Source organism: Lytechinus variegatus, chromosome 9 (genome assembly GCF_018143015.1).
Source record: "Lytechinus variegatus isolate NC3 chromosome 9, Lvar_3.0, whole genome shotgun sequence".
In the NCBI taxonomy this organism is placed as follows: domain Eukaryota; kingdom Metazoa; phylum Echinodermata; class Echinoidea; order Temnopleuroida; family Toxopneustidae; genus Lytechinus; species Lytechinus variegatus.
Window position 1 is genome coordinate 9,697,616 of NC_054748.1, and position 17,459 is coordinate 9,715,074.

Sequence of the window (17,459 nt, forward strand, 5' to 3'; positions counted from 1 at the left end):
TAATTCATTTGCAAAGGGACATTGAATTTTGATGACAGGCAAATCTGCAATCAAAGTCGTTTCTGTATTCGAAGTGAGATTATTACTTTATATTGCACTTTTGAAAGTAAATACATTTGTAGTTCTGGTGAATCGGTTTGCTCCATTTATAGATGTTTGTGTGAATAGGAGCTGAACCAGACGATCGGCAGCGCTTTTTTTAAATTTAATATATACAATAAAAGTTTAAACGTTGACGATGAACTAGAACAATGTTCAGTTTTCTGATCTCTTTTGTAACATAATTTATTGAGGATTTCGTTTGATATCTCCTCAAATTTGCCTAAATTTTCAACCCTTAAATTTTTACCCCTATATAAATGGCGTAATCTTCATGACAAAATTAGCAACCCTTAATGGCGTGGAGAGAGAGAAATGGGCAGAATTGATATATGCAGATGATACCCAGTTATATACGATGTTCTCAGATAAGGACCGTAGTTCAGTTATCCCTAGGATAGAGTCGTGTTTAGATGAAATTATGAAATGGTCAATTATGAATAGTTTGAAGTTGAATTCTGAGAAAACTGAAATCTTGCACATAACATCGCGTCACAGAAACTCAGATAATGTCTCAACTGTAAATGTTGCTGGTTCTATTATTCAGCCAGTCTACAAGGAAAGGGATCTAGGGGTAATTGTCGAGAATGAATTAGGAATGAAGTCCCATGTAAACAATATTTGTAGGACTGCTGCCATTGGGTTACACAAAATTGGGAAAATTAGAAAATATCTTGATAGGAAAACAACAGAAAAATTAGTAGCCTACATGCCTTCATCTTAAGTCACTTAGATAATAATAATAGTTTACTATTCGGAATACAGGAATCGCTTCTCGATAAATTACAACATATCCAAAATTCTGCTGCAAGACTTATAACTCGAAAAGGAAAATTTGAACACATCTCCCCTATCTTATCTGACCTTCATTGGCTACCCACTCGATGAAGGATCATATATAAACTTCTCATATTAACATTCAAATGTATTCATGGTATTGCCCCTGCTTATCTTCAAGAACTTGTCCAGATTCATAAACCTAAGCGTAATCTCCGTTCTGGCTCTCAGTCACAAATCGATCTTCTCTCTGAAGTTACTGTCAAGACCAAATCATATGGGGATCGGGCTTTCCAGAAAGCTGCACCTGCACCTGGAATACTTCCATCGACATTCAAAGTTCAATTAAAACCCCACCTCTTTCAGAACGTTTGATTTAGTCACTCGCGCACAGAAACTGGATGTAAAATTACCCTATATTAAATAATGGGCGATTCACTAGCGAATTGTGCCTCTGCTGAAATGCAACCGTTTTGCCAAAGGCGCCGACAATGCCTGAGTGCCTAAACGGGACCCTTTTCGAGGCTTTTTCTGGACGGGGGTGCGTAGCAGCCCATGTGGAGAGTGACCACCCCCCACCCGGGAATAAAACGAACTGAAAATGAAGCTAAATAAAGCAAATAAAATAGAGGCGTACCATATTTGCATAGTGCATTTACCTACCAAACGGCTTTTCATAGATTTTTTGAGTGCCGACGGTCAACGCCACGCGATCGATCAATCGTTAGTCCGCGAAAAGGTGAGTTTTTCAGAGTTTTATACTGTATGGGCGATATTAAGTCATAGAAAGAAATTCAACTCGAGTTCCAGGCAAATTTTGAACACGATCCTTATCCTCAAAATATATTTTCAACTACAACGTTCAGCTATTCGGATTGCTGACTGTGTCGACGCGTCGTCGTCGCCCCACCCATTTACAATCTAGCCAAGCAGAGCTGAAGTTTTACCCGATACTTTCGGCGTGCAAAACGGAGCTGCGTCGATATAGATCCTCGCTCCCATTGCACTGGATCAGCGTTGCACTGGCCCTGCCCCTGGACTGGTGATGTTCGTATCCAGCCCCAAACAAATGTTCATGTATTGTTTATAAATTGAATTTAAACCTGGATCACATGCATACTTGATTTGAGCTTGCACTTAATTCATCATTGACCATGCCATGTTGACATTGATTTAGGAAGGAAATAAGACTTAAAAGGGCTGATCAACAGGTCATCAATCATTGTCAGTCACGACTTGTGTCGTCAGCATGACTCATTCCTAGCCTGGAGGCTTCTGAGGATGTCTGTAGGATGAATACTGGTAGAATGAATGCCAATTAACATGTGATGAATAATTTATTTCTCCAACAGTCAAAGTTGTATGTAGCAGTCACAAGATGGCCCTCCCTGCGCTGAGACTCTACAGGTACTTCACCCCAAGCATCGGGAATGCACTGCTCAAGAACCGACCTTTGACCTTCGCCTACATGAAGAGAACAATACAGAAACAAGCCAGCAAGAAAATTGACCCAGATAAAGTCAAGGTCAGATACTTTTTTCCGTTTATCAGACATTGTTTATCATTGCATGTTATCAAACTCTGCTTGTACAGTCAAGGTTTCCAGCCCATCAGGGAAATCAGGGAAAATCATTTGACCTTTTTCCAGGCAGGAAAAAATCAGGAAATTTGATTTTAAAAATACCTCAAATCAGGAAAAAATGCCTGAAATGAGGGAAAAATCAGGGAATTTTGATCAGCCCAAAAATCAAAAGCACGGTAGTCAGTCAGACTCTGTTATGTTTTGTTGCATATCATAACAACATCCATTGAATGACTGGTTATGGTGGTACTAATTAGTTTTACATTATTGTTTTTATACTGAAAGGACATGCAATTGACTGCAACAACTTAAAAAATATGCGAAACTGGGAGTGGGTTTAAATAATTATCAGGAAATTTTTAAACATCAGGGAAATATCAGGGAATTTTGTTTTCTTGAAAAACTTGGAACCCTGACAGTGTATGCTACATTCTAACAGTTCTAATTCAATCAAAATGTTTATTTCTATGTGTATTTCAATTTAAAAAGGAGTCTGTTGGCAAGGGAGTTTAGTTATATTTTGACTTTTAATACTGATTTTTTTTTATATTATACAGGGTCTTGTGTATGTGTCAACATCAACAGACATTCATACAAACCTCTCACTAGAAGACTGGTAAGTAGACGTTATGTGAATTGCGAAAACCAAGGCTCTGTGCCTGTGGGTGCGACTAGTTTGAGTGTTGAAGGGATGGTACGGGCTGAATATATTAATATCTTAATTATATATAGATTATTATTCACAGAGCAAAATGCTGAAAATTTCATTGGAATCGGATAACAAAATTGTTGAATTTTAAAGTTTAACAATATTTTGTGAAAGCAGTTATATGAACATCGTCATGAATATTCATTAGATAGGCTAATGATGTCACAACCCCATTTTCCTTTTTTGAAGTTATTACATGAAACAAAAGGTTTCATTTTTTCATATGTGTAAATGATGTGTCTCGCCTTATGGTGAAACAAGTAGCGGCAATAAATAACCAATGCACTTTATCAGTTGTCAATCCAATTGTTTTAGATCTTGGTAGAAAATTTTTGAATAAACCTAATTTAATATAATAAAATACAAAAGAACAAGTGGGTATATGACATCATCAACCCATATTCATAAGGACTTGCCTAGAACTGTTTCACCGGAATAAATCAAATCTTTCAAATTCATTAACTTTGTTATTTGTGATCCAATTTTGATCAAATTTTCAGCATATTGCTCTGTGAATTCTACTCTATTTTGAGATATAAATATTCCAGCCTGGTGGAAGCGCCGTGATGTAGCGGTTCTGACTCTCGCCTTGTAATCAGAGGGTCGTGTGTTCGAATCCCACCATGGCCTAGCGCCCTTTGGCAATGCGTCAATCCACACTTTGCCACTCTCACCCAGGTGCTAATTGGGTACCGGTAGGAAACAACCGTCATTGTGGTTGGTTTAGCAAGTTGCGCCTAACAGGCTGCTTGGAATGCTATGAATCCAGTGACCGGGTAATAATAATTGTGAAGCGCTTTGAACGGTCGTAGATTGATAAAGCACTATATAAATGCCAATTATTATTATTATTACCATTCTTTTTAAGTTGGCTTTATGGGTTTTAAGTGTATACTCTTTCATGTTTGTTGTATGCATGTGTGTCCTGGCAGGAACACTTGTAACATTGAATTTTTCTACACTCTGTTAAAGGATTTACAATAACACAGACTTGTCTGATACAACGCTGATGATACTCTGGCGGAACGATCCCTGTGTCGTGATTGGACGACACCAGAATCCCTGGGCGGAGGTCAACCTACGTCTGCTCTGGAATTCAAATGTCAAACTGGCCAGAAGAAGGAGTGGGGGAGGAACGGTGTATCATGTAAGTTACATGAGGACTATCAATTTTTTTTTGCGCAATTCACTATTGAACTCAACTGAGGCTTATTTTGATAAAATTGCAAATGGTGCATGATGTTTCCTGGTGATGTTTATTTTTCAAAAGAAAATAAAAAGCAAGTCATGAAGCACCAGTATTGTTTGATAAGTGCCTGATCTAAAGCCTGGCTCACACCTTTGGGTTTCAAACTGCATATAGCTGCATTAGCCCCCCCCCCCCTACCCGCCCCCCCCACAAAAAAAGAAGAGCAATACACAGCCTAATGCAGCATACTACACAGAAAATAAGCAGTTGCAATGACATTGTTGCCTATGAGCTCAACGTAGCTTGCACAAGTTCCATAAAAGCAAGGTCATAAAATTGAGTGCTAACGATGCCTGCGTATCCAGTTTGCTATTGCTCGTCTTTGCTCGTATTAATTTTGGTTGCATTCAGCTGCAGATGTTAAAAAAAAAATTTCAAACTACCAAGGCAGAATGCAAGGCCTCTTGTATAGTCTGCATATTGACTGAACCTTCGTATTAGCTTGTTTCATTGCATGGTGTTGTGTTTGACTGCGTTTGTCTGCTTTCAGGCAATTCACAGCCGGATGCATACTCAAAATGCAAAGGTGTTGGCCATGCTTAAGGACATGATGTAGATCTTTCTATATTTCAAATTATCTGTGGACATGAGAGGTCATTTGGAACAAGGTCTAACTTAACCCTAAATAGACTGGGCTATTTCGACGCCTAAGAAGACGGGGGGGTGGGGGGGCTGATTCAGCCCCTCTTATGATCTCGGCCGTCGATCGCGACGAAAATTGGCACACGCGTTACCCATGGCATTATCTACAAAACTATAACATCAAATTCTGCAAAAAATCTCATGTCTCATTAATTATGCTAATTTATGCGTAAAATCATAAGTTTGCTCTAATTAATAAGATGATGCTCCTGAAATGCTAAATTTTGTTTCACATACTCTAGATAGGCATCTGATCAAATTGATTATAAAAAAATTTCAAAATCACATTTATTTTCTTATGTATTCTATTGTTTTCTAAATTTCTTATGTATTTCATTGTTTTTCGACTTTTTGTTTTTTATTATTTTTTTCAATGGAAATTGTCGGGGACTTCATTTTGATCATAAAAAAGATAAAATTAATTGATTTTAAGCAGTAAAAGGAAAAATAATGATACATTTATGAATTTTGGCTAAGAACACTATTTGCATTGGATTTGTACACAAATTCACGTTTTTGAGTAATTTTGGGTCTGCATGCACTTACAATGTACAAAATGTTGCGTAATTTTGGAACCGCGTACCCGGGGGTCACAATTTTGGTCTCAAAAGTTGCGTGAGACTTGAAAGTAAAAAGTCAGAGAGCGACGCGGTCAAAAAATTTTGCGCGGCGGATTTATCGCGAAAAATGTCGAGGGGGGGCTGAATCAGCCCCCCCAGTCTTTTTAGGGTTAAAAATGATCTTATTTCCTAGTGGGTTGTATTGATCACGCATTGATTTGATTTAATTTTCTATATAATTTGCAGGATCTGGGAAACCTGAACATCACTTTCTTCTCAACTCGAGAGCGTTACAACAGATCTAAGAACTTGGATCTGATCTCAAGAGCCTTAAAGAGGACTTGGCCGCATCTTTCTGTGTCAGTGTCAGAAAGAGATGACCTCATCGTAGATAACTTCTTCAAAATATCCTTTTGAACTTGATGATGGTGATAAGAGGGGAGGAGGGTGGTGATGATTGTGTTGGTGGTAGTAAAGATGATGATGATGATGGCGATGATAATGATATGGTGGTAATTATGAAAATGGAGATGATGATGATGATGGTGGTGGTGATGGTGATGATGATGATGGTGATGATTTTGGTGGTGGTAATGATGATGATGATGATGGTGGTGTTGGTGGTGGTGGTGATGATGTTAATGATAGTGATGATACCAATGTTGGTACTTTGGTACTGATCAAAAGTTGTGATAGTGTTGACAGTGATGATGATGTGTACTGCATGTACATGTAGGCCTACATGTAATTAGTAGTTTGAAGTAATACAGTAGAGTAATAGGAAATCATGTTATATATGCACTAATGTATTACTTTAAACAATCTTTAGGGCTCCTTAACAATGATGTTTACATCTCGGGAACATCTTCTAAACTTGGTCGTAAAATAGCCTATCACCATTGCACTCTCCTTCATAGTGTCGACAAAACAAGACTGAAAGAGATGCTTCATGTTAGCAAGGTAATATTCAGCAGTTACTCATGAATTCTGTCATTACCATAGTTTTAAAGTAGACAGTAAAATAACTATTACAGTTGTGCTCAAAAGTTTATAATATAACCCACCACAAAATACACTCCTTCATGCCGAGTGTTGAATGTAGACAACAACACTACAATGTTCGGCGAGCCGAGAGAAACAAACAATGTAATTATTTTATAGAGGAGCCATGGTGTTTAGAGGAGCGGTGATGTAATGGTTCTGACTCTCGCCTTGTAAACGGAGGGTCATGTGTTCGAATCCCACCACGGTCTGGCATCCTTTGGCAAGGCGTTAATCCACAGTTTGCCACTCTCGACCCAGGTGCTGAATGGGTACCCTGTAGGATGTGAAAGTCATTGTAGCTTGTCCTGTGTGCCCCTCACCGGCGACTGACTGGAATACTCCCCTGGGAGTGAAGGATATGCACACATTGTGTGCGGGAATGACTGATTGAATCCGATGACCGGGATTATAAAGTGCTTTAGATGTAAAGCGCTGTATAAAAGCGGATTATTATAATTATCATCCCCCAACTTGACAATTAAATACCTAAAACTTTTTAGAATTTGAACACTTGAAATGTGTTAATTTTCTGCTAGGGTTTCCTAACTTATGAGCACCATTGAATATTGATTTAATAATAATAATAATAATGCTCAATTCTTGTAAAGCGCATCACACACAGCATGTCTCTATGTGCTTAAAGAAGAAATAGTGTAAGGTAAGAATAAAGTAATCAAGATATTTATATTGGACCATTAATTCAAAGTTGTTCTTTTATGCATTGAATAGATATGTTTATGTACATAAATCACTTTGATATCTCATTGAATTAGGATGGCCTAAATAGTAAAGCTACACCAAGTATCCGCAGCAAAGTGAAGAACCTGGCTGATATTGAACCGGCGATATGTCATGACAGCCTCGTGAAATGCATCAGCAATGAGTTTTACAGACAGTACAGTCCTTACAAAGAGTCACGAGTAAGTTCTCATGTATTTTGCAATGAAATTTACTGCACCTCATGTGGGATGACTTCATAAGATCTGGATTGGTTCATCGCATTGATGCCTTTCGTTCTGAACAAAATTGTTCATCACATCAAAGAATTCATGTACCTTGTGTCAGTGCAAGGAGGCCCTTAATGCCACATTTTCATGCATTGCATCCGTGCAGAAATTCCCTCAGCAACACACATAAGGGCATTGCATAAGGGTGTTTTTGCACCGATGGGGAGTGCAAAAATGTTTTGCTAAGAGCGTTCTTGCACCGACACAACGACGTCTGATTGTCCAAGTGTGTGCCATCTAAAAATACATCTTAAGCCTGTAACACAAAACTTATCAATGATTGTAGAACATTTTTCTACAATTGATTCCATTGACTACAATGTACAATCAATCATGAAAATCAAGCGTATGATCAATTTCTATCCTTTGTGTTACGTGACTCTGATTATATTAGGCAGGATATTCTTTCAGGATGTATATGATAATCAAGTGTTCATTTTTTTTTTCAGTAAATTGGCAATTTTTAAAGATGGAAAGTCTTTTCTGACTTACTGGGTGTAGTAATGATTATTATAATGAAAATGATAATAATCAATAATGAATATTTAGAGGTGCTAAAACTGAGAAGTACCAAGTACATGTATGACAAAAAATAGGCATAGTGATTTTAAAATTTATTTTGATGTCTGTCAGAATGCAAATCTCGGTGCTAATATGTTTCGATTGAAGAGTGATGCTGAGGAGCAAAATAAAGTAAGTTTATTTGGTGATGTGGATTCAATCATTTACAACCAATTAACTTTGTTTTACTAATTCTGTATGGAAATTTGTCAGTTCTTGTCTTGGAATATGTAAGTCAAAAATACAAAAAAAAAACGTTGCAGCATCTATATGCTTGGCCTTGGAATTTTATTCCTTGGCCGTTAGCATGCCTGAGCATTGGACTTCGTGCTTCGGCTTAACCCTATATACATGTACCCCACCCCCCTTGATTTCGGTTGTTGATGAAGCGATCGCAACAAAAATTGGCACATGCAATCATCAGCCACACTATCTCAATCCTAAATAACATGGTGGTGGTGATTTTTTACCTGATTGCTAAGAAAGTATGAATGCTTGTAAGCAAGCAACCAGAGGACCGACAGCTTAAGTTCCTCTCCGAAGGACCTGGTACTGAGGATTAATGCCTTACCAAAGGGCACTAGTGCACCAAGTGATAGTCAAACCCGGGTCACCAGAATACGAATCCACTGCTCTACCAAATGAGCTATCACGCCTCCTCCTGAGCTATCGCTCCTCAGATGCTTTCAATCAGTGAAAGTAAAAATAATACATTCATGAATTTTTAAAGGGGAATGAAACCTTTGGAACAAATAGGCTTGAGTAGAAACAGAAAAAATCAAAGAATAAGAATAAAGAAAGTTTGAGAAAAATCGGACAAATAATGAGAAAGTTATGAGCATTTGAATATTGCAATCACTGATGCTATGGAGATCCTCACATTGGCAATGCGACAAGGATGTGTGATGTCACTGATGAACAACTTTCCCTTTGGTGGACTATGAAATACCCTCAAAATGTCTCTTTTTGCTTTTTCTTATGATGATACAAACTCTTTATCCATGATGTATTCTTAAAAAATATGCATTACATGCCCTCATGTAGACAAAACACATGATTTATGGATAGATGTGATAAAAGAGGCAATTCTAGTGAAATATATACTAGAGTAATTGGGAGAGTTGTTCACAAGTGACATCACAGATCTTTGTCGCATTGCCAATTTGCTATCTCCATAGCATTAGTGATCGCAATATTCAAATGTTCTTAACTTTCTCATTATTTGTCCGATTTTTCTCAAACTTTCGTTGATTTGTTTCTTTGATTTTTCTGTTTTCACACAAGTTATCTTGTTCCAATGGTTTCATTCTCCTTTAATTTTCCAATCAAACCCAATCCAAAGGTAGTTTGATATACTTAGCACCTTATCCTTTCAGTCAAATATTAATAGTAATATGATAAATTTGTATAGCGCAGCCACTATATACATGTAAATATACAATACTGTGCTTTGGTTCCTCCTACTTCATATACTTACTAACACTGATGATCCACTTAAAAGCTTCCTTAAAGGGGAAGTTCACCCTGAAGAAAACTTTGTTGCAAAAATAGCAGAAAAAATAGTAAAAAATATTGGTGAAGGTTTGAGGAAAATCCGTTAAAGAGTAAGAAAGTTATTAGAGTTCAAAGTTTTGGATTTGTGACGTCATAAACGAGCAGCTGCCCCATGTAATATAAAATGCATGAATTTCAAATTTTGCATGGTTCCTGATGACTTAATTTTGTTTCTATTCATGATCGGGTGTGAAATGATTTGTCTATTGATATACAAAAGGTACAGTGAAAACCATTTTCAATTTTCTTAGAAAATTACATTTCATTGATTTTTTACCATTCGCTATGTAGGAATGTTGCTCGCATATGATGTCACCAATCAAATAATTGAAATTCTAATAACTTTTTAATTATTTGATGAATTTTTCTCAAACCTTCTGCAATATTTTTCATGATTTTTTCTGCTATTTTTACAATAAAGTTTTTGTCAGGGTGAACTTCCCCTTTAAACAGAGGTGTCTTCAATAATGCTTTGAAAGAAGGAACAGACTGGGTCATTCTAACACTAAGGGGAAGTTGGTTCCATAATTACAGAGCTGCGTAGCTAGATGCAGTCTCCAAGAGAAGCCTGGGTTTTAGAGGAAAGGAATCTATCCTGCACAGTTGTATGAGGTTGATGGCATTTTCACGGAAAGCAATTCTGAAAAAGAACTAGGGGCTTGGCCATTCAATGCTTTTAAACCAGTAAGAGTATCTTGTAGTATCTTGATGCACTTTGCACTTTTTAGCTTCTTCCAGAAATGCTGTGGATTTGTACATTGTAAATAATGTTTTTGAGCAATTTTTGATCTGACATGCACTTTTGAAGTGTTGTGTAACTTCAGGGCCCTGTCTTACAAAGAGTTACGATTGATCCAATCAATCGTAACTCTATGGAACTCCATCAGTGTCATAATTTTTTCTACAGGAAATTTGCAAAATGTCCTTTGGAAACGAAGGAGAACACACCAAATTGCCAAGAAATCAATGAATTTATGATGTACATTCATATGGAAAAAATTTGAGCAATCATGCATTTTATATGTTGACTTTGCTGGCTATCCATAGTTGCGATGGATTGGATCTATCACAACTATTTGTAAAATGGGGCTCTGAGCCACGTACCCCTGCATCGTAATTTTGGTCTTAACAGTTGCACGAGACTTTAAGGAGACACTGAGACAGAATGTCGCAGTGCAATCTTTTTCGCGCTACAGATGAACTTGCAATGGTCTGGGGCCTTGGGGATTTTACACTGTGACCTTGGTCATGTGGTTTTCATGTCTTGGTGTTCGCCGTTGCCTTTGAGGCCTTAGCCTTTTATTGGCCTTTTGAATTCACACATTAGGCAGTGCTGCACCATCCCGAGTTTGCTCAATCTTGAGATTGTAGCCCGATCGGCCCTCTTCGCGATTAATCTTGAGATTCAAGAAACCCCGTCGCCACCATCGCAAGAAGAGCTTGAGCGAGGCATCGGTGCATTATGGTCTGACGCCGTGAATAAATAATCCTGAGTGCATCTGCGAATTAGCGTGAGAATTTGTAAAATAGCGCGAATAATCCCAAGTTGACTTGGAATTGCGATGTGGAGATTAATCTTACGAACTAGCGCGATAATTGCGTCTCCATTACAAATAATCTCAAGATTGTTAAGATCGGGATAATTTGCCAGATCAGAAATAGCACGCTAATTTAAAACTCAGGATGGTGCAGACGGCCCTATTGACTACAACGCTCAAATATACAGTACATTGCAATCTGTTTTGCGATTGTTAATGGGGCATAATTACATGTAGCAGAAATATGAGGTGATATGTTGCTATTAATCCCAATGGTTTAAAAAGGATCTCTACTAATACATTTATATTCCCTACAACATTTATCTCTAGAGATAAAATGCAATATTTTTCATTTGCATTCATTTGCCATTCTCAGTCACGTGTGTGACCGAAATTATGACAAATCTTGACTTTAATTAGTTATTGTATAGCATTGTAGATATTTAGCAATTCAAACATTATATACATGTACATGTAGCATTAACAAAATGCTATAATTTGGAAATATTTTTTTGCAGGTTGAAGGTCAGAGGTCGTGAGAAATAGGTCACACGTGTGATTTCAGGGGAGCGTTTCATGATTCAAGGACTTGTCAGACGTTTTATCCGACAGTTACCATAGTAACAATGCTTCTCAGCCAATCAAAATCAAGGAAAGTTGTGAGGTCTGACAACTTGTCGGACAGAAATGTTGATGAAACGCTCCACAGAAGTCTGATTTTGAAGGTTTAATTTCATTTTGAAATACCTGTGAAAAATAAACTTTCAAAATCATCATTACATTTAGTTATAAATCTCTAAAATTTCTAGATTTGTAACTAATTAAAGTCAAGTTTTGTCATGATTTTGGTCACACATGTGACCAGAATGGCCCTTTAATAAACTCTTTTTATCATGGGAATCTGTGGACACTTAAAACCATTGTTAACTGAATCATGTGTTTTAGTAATCAGCTGCATAGAACATGATTTTATAAATTTAGATTGAAAAGGAAATTGTTTTCGGGGAGCACTTTGAAAAGTGCCCAATTTTGGAAAATCATTGCATCATGGGCCCCCATCCTCAGATTGGCACAGGAATATTTATTGAACCCCCCCCTTGTGGGTTTGGAAATAAGGGGGCTTTAATATTCCTGAGAAGCAGTAAGTGTATTGCTGTCTCCATATGGAAACTGACCCTTTTCTGTGTTTTTAAATGGTAATTTGATTTGTTTTAATTTTCTCATGCAGCTCTATGAAGTCAACCCTACAGATGAGGACATATGGAAAGGGATACCTGCCTTGTGCAATGAGTTAAGGGTAAGTGTTATTTCTTTCTATTTGAGAGATCCTTCCTGATGCCTAGCTGGTTCTAACAAAACGTTTTTTCTAAATAATAATAATGTTGATAATAATATGCAACAGTTATACAGTGCGTATCAAAAAAAAGTTAACACTTTGAAAAAATCCTGCCAAATTATACATTTGTAATATCCTGAAGATTTTCTACATTTTAACATTTAATCAAATGACGATATAACTGTCGAAAAATATTTCCGCTTGAGTGAGCACGACTTACTTTTGAAAAGCTAGTGAAAAGTGATTTGCGCAGAACTTTGGAATAGTTATGCGAATAAAAGTAGACATCCAATCATGAAGAACGCATGGAATTTAGCTAGTAAAATTGATTTGAAGATATCTTTTACCATTTTTAACTTGTTTCCTTGCCCAAAACACTTTGACGAGTGCATTGCGCCCAACCCCACTCCCCCACACACCGAGGCCATCATGACGATATTTACTTTACACTGAGCTGTGATTTTCATGGCATGGCTTAGGCTTGATTTCCATTTTGTTAATCATTGTCAAGCTTGCAAAAAGTGTCGAGAAACAAGTATTAAATGAAAATTGAAATGTAAACCAACTTTAAATGATAAAACTTCGTGAAAAAATGCCGAGATGTCTGATATGAATTTTTGCTCGGATTCAGTTATGTCCTCAGATCCAGCTGGCACATAATGAGGGTAAAGGTTGTGCTTACTAAGTGTTGAAATTTCAATTTGGGTGGCAAAATTGTTACAAAATGCTTGAATGTATCCGTTTTATTTCATTTGACTAAAAGAGCAAGGGAAATGTATGAGAAATGTTTCGCACGGTAAGTTTGATTTCGCCCTTTCCCCTTGACACAGTGTGAAAAGGAGCATTTCTGCGAGCTTTACAAAAATGGACAGTGCTTACTCAAGTGTAACATTCTGTCAAAACTTTTACTTTCATTGGATAGATGAGACCCAAACCCAAGATTATATGTGAAAAAATTACCCACATGTTGTACATTTTTTAATTTCCAGGGCTTTTTCAAAGTGTAAACTATTTTTTGATACTCACTGTACAGCACTTAATACTATTTTAACTGGGCAATTTCAGACCAGGATATACTAATTTTTGATGAAAGTATCACTTTTTCCATTTCTTACAAACATCAATCTAAAAATTGTCAAAATATAATAAATTTCTTACATATTTGTTTTTGTCTCACCTGCATAGCAGAGTGAAACTATAGGCGCCGTTTTTTCCGACTGCGGCAGCAACACCAAATCTTTTCCGAAGGTTAAGTTTTCGAAATGACAGCATACTGTAACTTCAAAAGTATATGGACCAAGTTCATGCAACTTGGCCATAAGATTAATCAAGTATTACTAAACATCCTGCCTGAGTTTCATGTCACATGACCGAGGTTTGAAAGTAAAAAATCAACAAGCGGTGCGGTAAACCAAATTTGTGCAACGGCGTAGTGACACCCCCCCCCCAAGTAGATAAGGGATAGTACAAATGTTTCTAAGAGCTGCATACTAGTACCCCTATAGGACACTCGAACATTCAAGGAAATCCTTCCTACCAGGTCCCCATTTACTGCACCTGGGTGGAGAGTGGCAATTGCAGATAAACGCCTTACAGAAAGATGCAAGTGCTACGATGGGATTTGAACCCCAGACCTTGTGGTTCAAAGTCTGGAGACTTGTTCACTGAGCCACAATAACTCTATGACTGTAATAATGTAAAATAATGCAAATCTATACTGTCAATAGTTGAGTACAGTAACTCTCAGGCCAGGGAGAGTGAAATAATGACTTTACCATAAAATGATATCTAGAGGCAATATATTTTCTGATATTAATGAATCTTGTTCTATGCGACATTGAATGGGCCTGGGTTTCTTGTAAACTTCTTTGTTCAGTGTTCAACTTTGTTTTTATACTTGAGTAAAGATGATATTCTCAAAACTAGAGTTGGATGTTAAATTCACACAAGCCTTTTTTCTCCATTTTAGAGTTGGGACTGGGTCTACGGCAAGACCCCTCGATTCAGTATATCAGAGAGAAGAGGAGCCATCAAAGTCACTGTGCATGTCTACCAAGCAACAATAGAGGGTATCGTTGTAGAGGCACCGCCTGGATGGATGCATGTAGATGAGGTTCAGATGTTTGCTGATCATATGAAAGGTGGGTAAACTGTGATTTATGAGCCTCAAGCAATAATCCAGTAAGAACCTTCTAACAGCTACTAACAAGGGCTTCGGGCGGACATACATGCAGCATGCAAGGGACATTCTTCTTAAAACAAAGGAATTGGCGCTACGTCCTAGACAATTTTTTCTGAGGTATCAGGAACTTCGTCTGGTATAAAAGGTGCATTACTAATGCCCATGATGTTGTGTATTATTTTCATACCTTTCTTTTTTGTTTTGATCCTTTCAGGGCAATATTTTTGGTCCGACAAAGTCGCAGATGCCATGACTGTCTTCCTTAGTGCTCACGACAGCGACCCTGAGATGCTGCGAAAATATCGACTTCTATCCAGTATGATACGGGATGCCGCGAGCTGACCAACCGAATAAGACACTTGGCCTCAGATGACTCACCTTGATGAAGTGTGTGTGATATCTGCCTCAATAAAACGTCTATGCAAGCGTTATAAGTGTCCTAGTCGGAACAGAGACAGCCATGAATGTCAATACACATTATAGTTTCAATACATAGGAGATATATTTATTGTGTGGATGTGTAAATCGGGTGATTTCAAGTTTGATGCTAACCTTTTGTGGTCTTTGTTAGGCCTGTTCTTATATCAACTCAGCCCCAAAGTAAGAATAAATAGACTAGATATGGGACAAGTCCTGTTGTTTGTTTCAAGTGCCGACTGTTGTTATGGTTTTATTATAGAATAAAGCAGCTCTTTTACCATGTATACGCCGGACAGAATCTATTAATCATGAGTCGGTAATGCAGCTAAACAATGAGAATTTAGAGGAAACACAAGAAACATGGTGTCATAAATGGGAAACAAGCCAGAAAGAAAAAACTGTTAGAATTAGTAGTGTACTATGAAGCCATTGCTGCTGCTATGTTAGGCAATCTAACTTGTTCATCAAACACCAAAACGTGCACTAACACCAAGCTTGAAAGCACCCAGTATCGTGTCTTATTTGGCAAGGTCACAATGTGTCTTTAATGGATTTGCAATATAATATTTTTTTTGGGAAAAAAAAGAATATAATATTTTTTTTTGGAAAAAAAAGAATATATATCACTTTTTTAAAATGTTGAAATGTTCAAAAAGTTGTCACAAGGCTGAACATTATTCTGTGTAATAAATGCACAGTGGCTGTAAGTACATAAAAATTATAGACACTTATGATGCCACCAAAAAAAGGTGTATGATGATTGTAGCAAATGAAATGAGACATTGCATATTGTACAACGTCTACTTAGCTTGTTGTACGCGAGCAAATGGGAGGCTGAATGTCAAACATTCGTACCGCTGCACACAAGACATACCATCCAAAATGTACCGTTGCACAGCTTTAGGAGGTGTCGTCGCAATACAATTTAATTCATTGCGCTCAGTCAAAATAAAGGTGCAATACGCGTAGAAGCCTGCTGGCTAAATGCACAATGCTGCCCAAGGTCATGTGTGCTTGTGGGATTTCGCTTTTCATTTTCAATATTTTTGTTCCCTTTTTTTTCTTCATATTTTTGCTAAATTCCGAGGCATTGTATAACACAAATAACAAATATTCTTATTCGTGCAATGGTGCGAGATTTTGTATTTGGTGAAAGAAAGAGACGCTCTACTCAACTTTGCTAATGCCTCGTTGAATAGAGCATCTTTCTTTCACCTCATTCGGTGAAAGAAGCACGCTCTATTCAACTCGGCTAACGCCTTGTGAGCATTTTTCTTTCACCTCGTGCGAAATCTTGCACCATCGCACTCATGCCTATTCGCTATTTGTATACTAACGCTGCACATTCATGAGGAGTAATATTGGAATAATGGATTTATTCTCGTTCTTATCTTGTATAATCATGTATTCAGCATGGAGAGGTGCCTTGGTCGAGTGGTCTAAGGCGCCTGACTGGACTACTAGTATTGCAAGTCTGGGGTTCAATCCCAAGCCACAGCACCTCTGCATGTGAGCAAGACATTTAAATCCAAAGTGCTCTTTTATCCTGTATTCAGGTAAATGAAAATGCTATATGCATTCTTTCTAACTATAATTATGTGCACTTGTGTTTGAAAAAAATTACAAAAAATGAAAAAAAAAATATTAATCAAGAGGTACAGTACATTATAAAAACATCAATGGGCTACTGAAAATAAATACTTTAGCAGGAATTTTCTTAAAGCCCTCCAAGTATTTAATTCACAATGTTTAAGGTAATGCTTTCATTTAAAGCTGATACAGGTAATGTATGTATGTTTGTATCCTTTGCTCACTAACAGGGTATTGTATCTTTCAGTGTAGACATATATGTTATACTTTGAAGATTGGAATCTATTTTAATGTACATATATGAACCTAATAGACACATTGCAATTAATATCATGCTGAAGTCATTTTTATCATCATCATTTAGTCAACATCTTCCTCTTGTAAACGGTTACTGACTTTCTCATCATGAAGCCCCTCCCTCCTACTTTTTTCTGTCCAACCTTACTGATTTTTTTCTATACAAAGGTCATGCCAAGGTACTGTCCATGGGCCCATTTCATAAAGAGTTACAACTGTTGTAACTTTGCCATTATGGCAACTACCATAGCAACCTTGATTCTGATTGGCTGCTGAGCCCTGTAACCATGGTAGCTGCCATTATGGCAAAGT

At 37.3% G+C, this 17,459-nt stretch overlaps 1 protein-coding gene across 2 annotated transcripts; it reads left to right on the forward strand.

Annotated features, from left to right (window-relative positions):
• Positions 1 to 1,506: 1,506 nt before the first annotated feature.
• On the forward strand, positions 1,507 to 15,729 carry LOC121421324 (lipoyltransferase 1, mitochondrial-like). Of its 2 annotated transcripts, XM_041616009.1 has the most exons (11): positions 1,507 to 1,615; positions 2,229 to 2,401; positions 3,016 to 3,074; positions 4,140 to 4,314; positions 5,865 to 6,023; positions 6,471 to 6,578; positions 7,436 to 7,582; positions 8,303 to 8,362; positions 12,551 to 12,619; positions 14,628 to 14,799; positions 15,055 to 15,729. In XM_041616009.1, exons 2-11 carry the CDS (start codon positions 2,255 to 2,257, stop codon positions 15,180 to 15,182), a joined length of 1,224 nt encoding a protein of 407 aa, XP_041471943.1. In that variant the 5' UTR covers positions 1,507 to 1,615; positions 2,229 to 2,254; the 3' UTR covers positions 15,183 to 15,729. The 2 variants fall into 2 exon arrangements, with proteins under 2 accessions (XP_041471943.1, XP_041471944.1); XM_041616010.1 differs by lacking the exon at positions 8,303 to 8,362.
• The last annotated feature ends 1,730 nt before the right edge of the window (positions 15,730 to 17,459 follow it).

Excerpts from the sequence above, each read along its gene's own strand:
- LOC121421324 (XM_041616009.1), top strand. The coding sequence starts at position 2,255 with ATGGCCCTCCCTGCGCTGAGACTCTACAGGTACTTCACCCCAAGCATC. Across the intron at positions 3,075-4,139 it reads AACCTCTCACTAGAAGACTG|GATTTACAATAACACAGACT; the intron begins GTAAGTAGACGT and ends ACTCTGTTAAAG. Across the intron at positions 4,315-5,864 it reads GGGGAGGAACGGTGTATCAT|GATCTGGGAAACCTGAACAT; the intron begins GTAAGTTACATG and ends TATAATTTGCAG.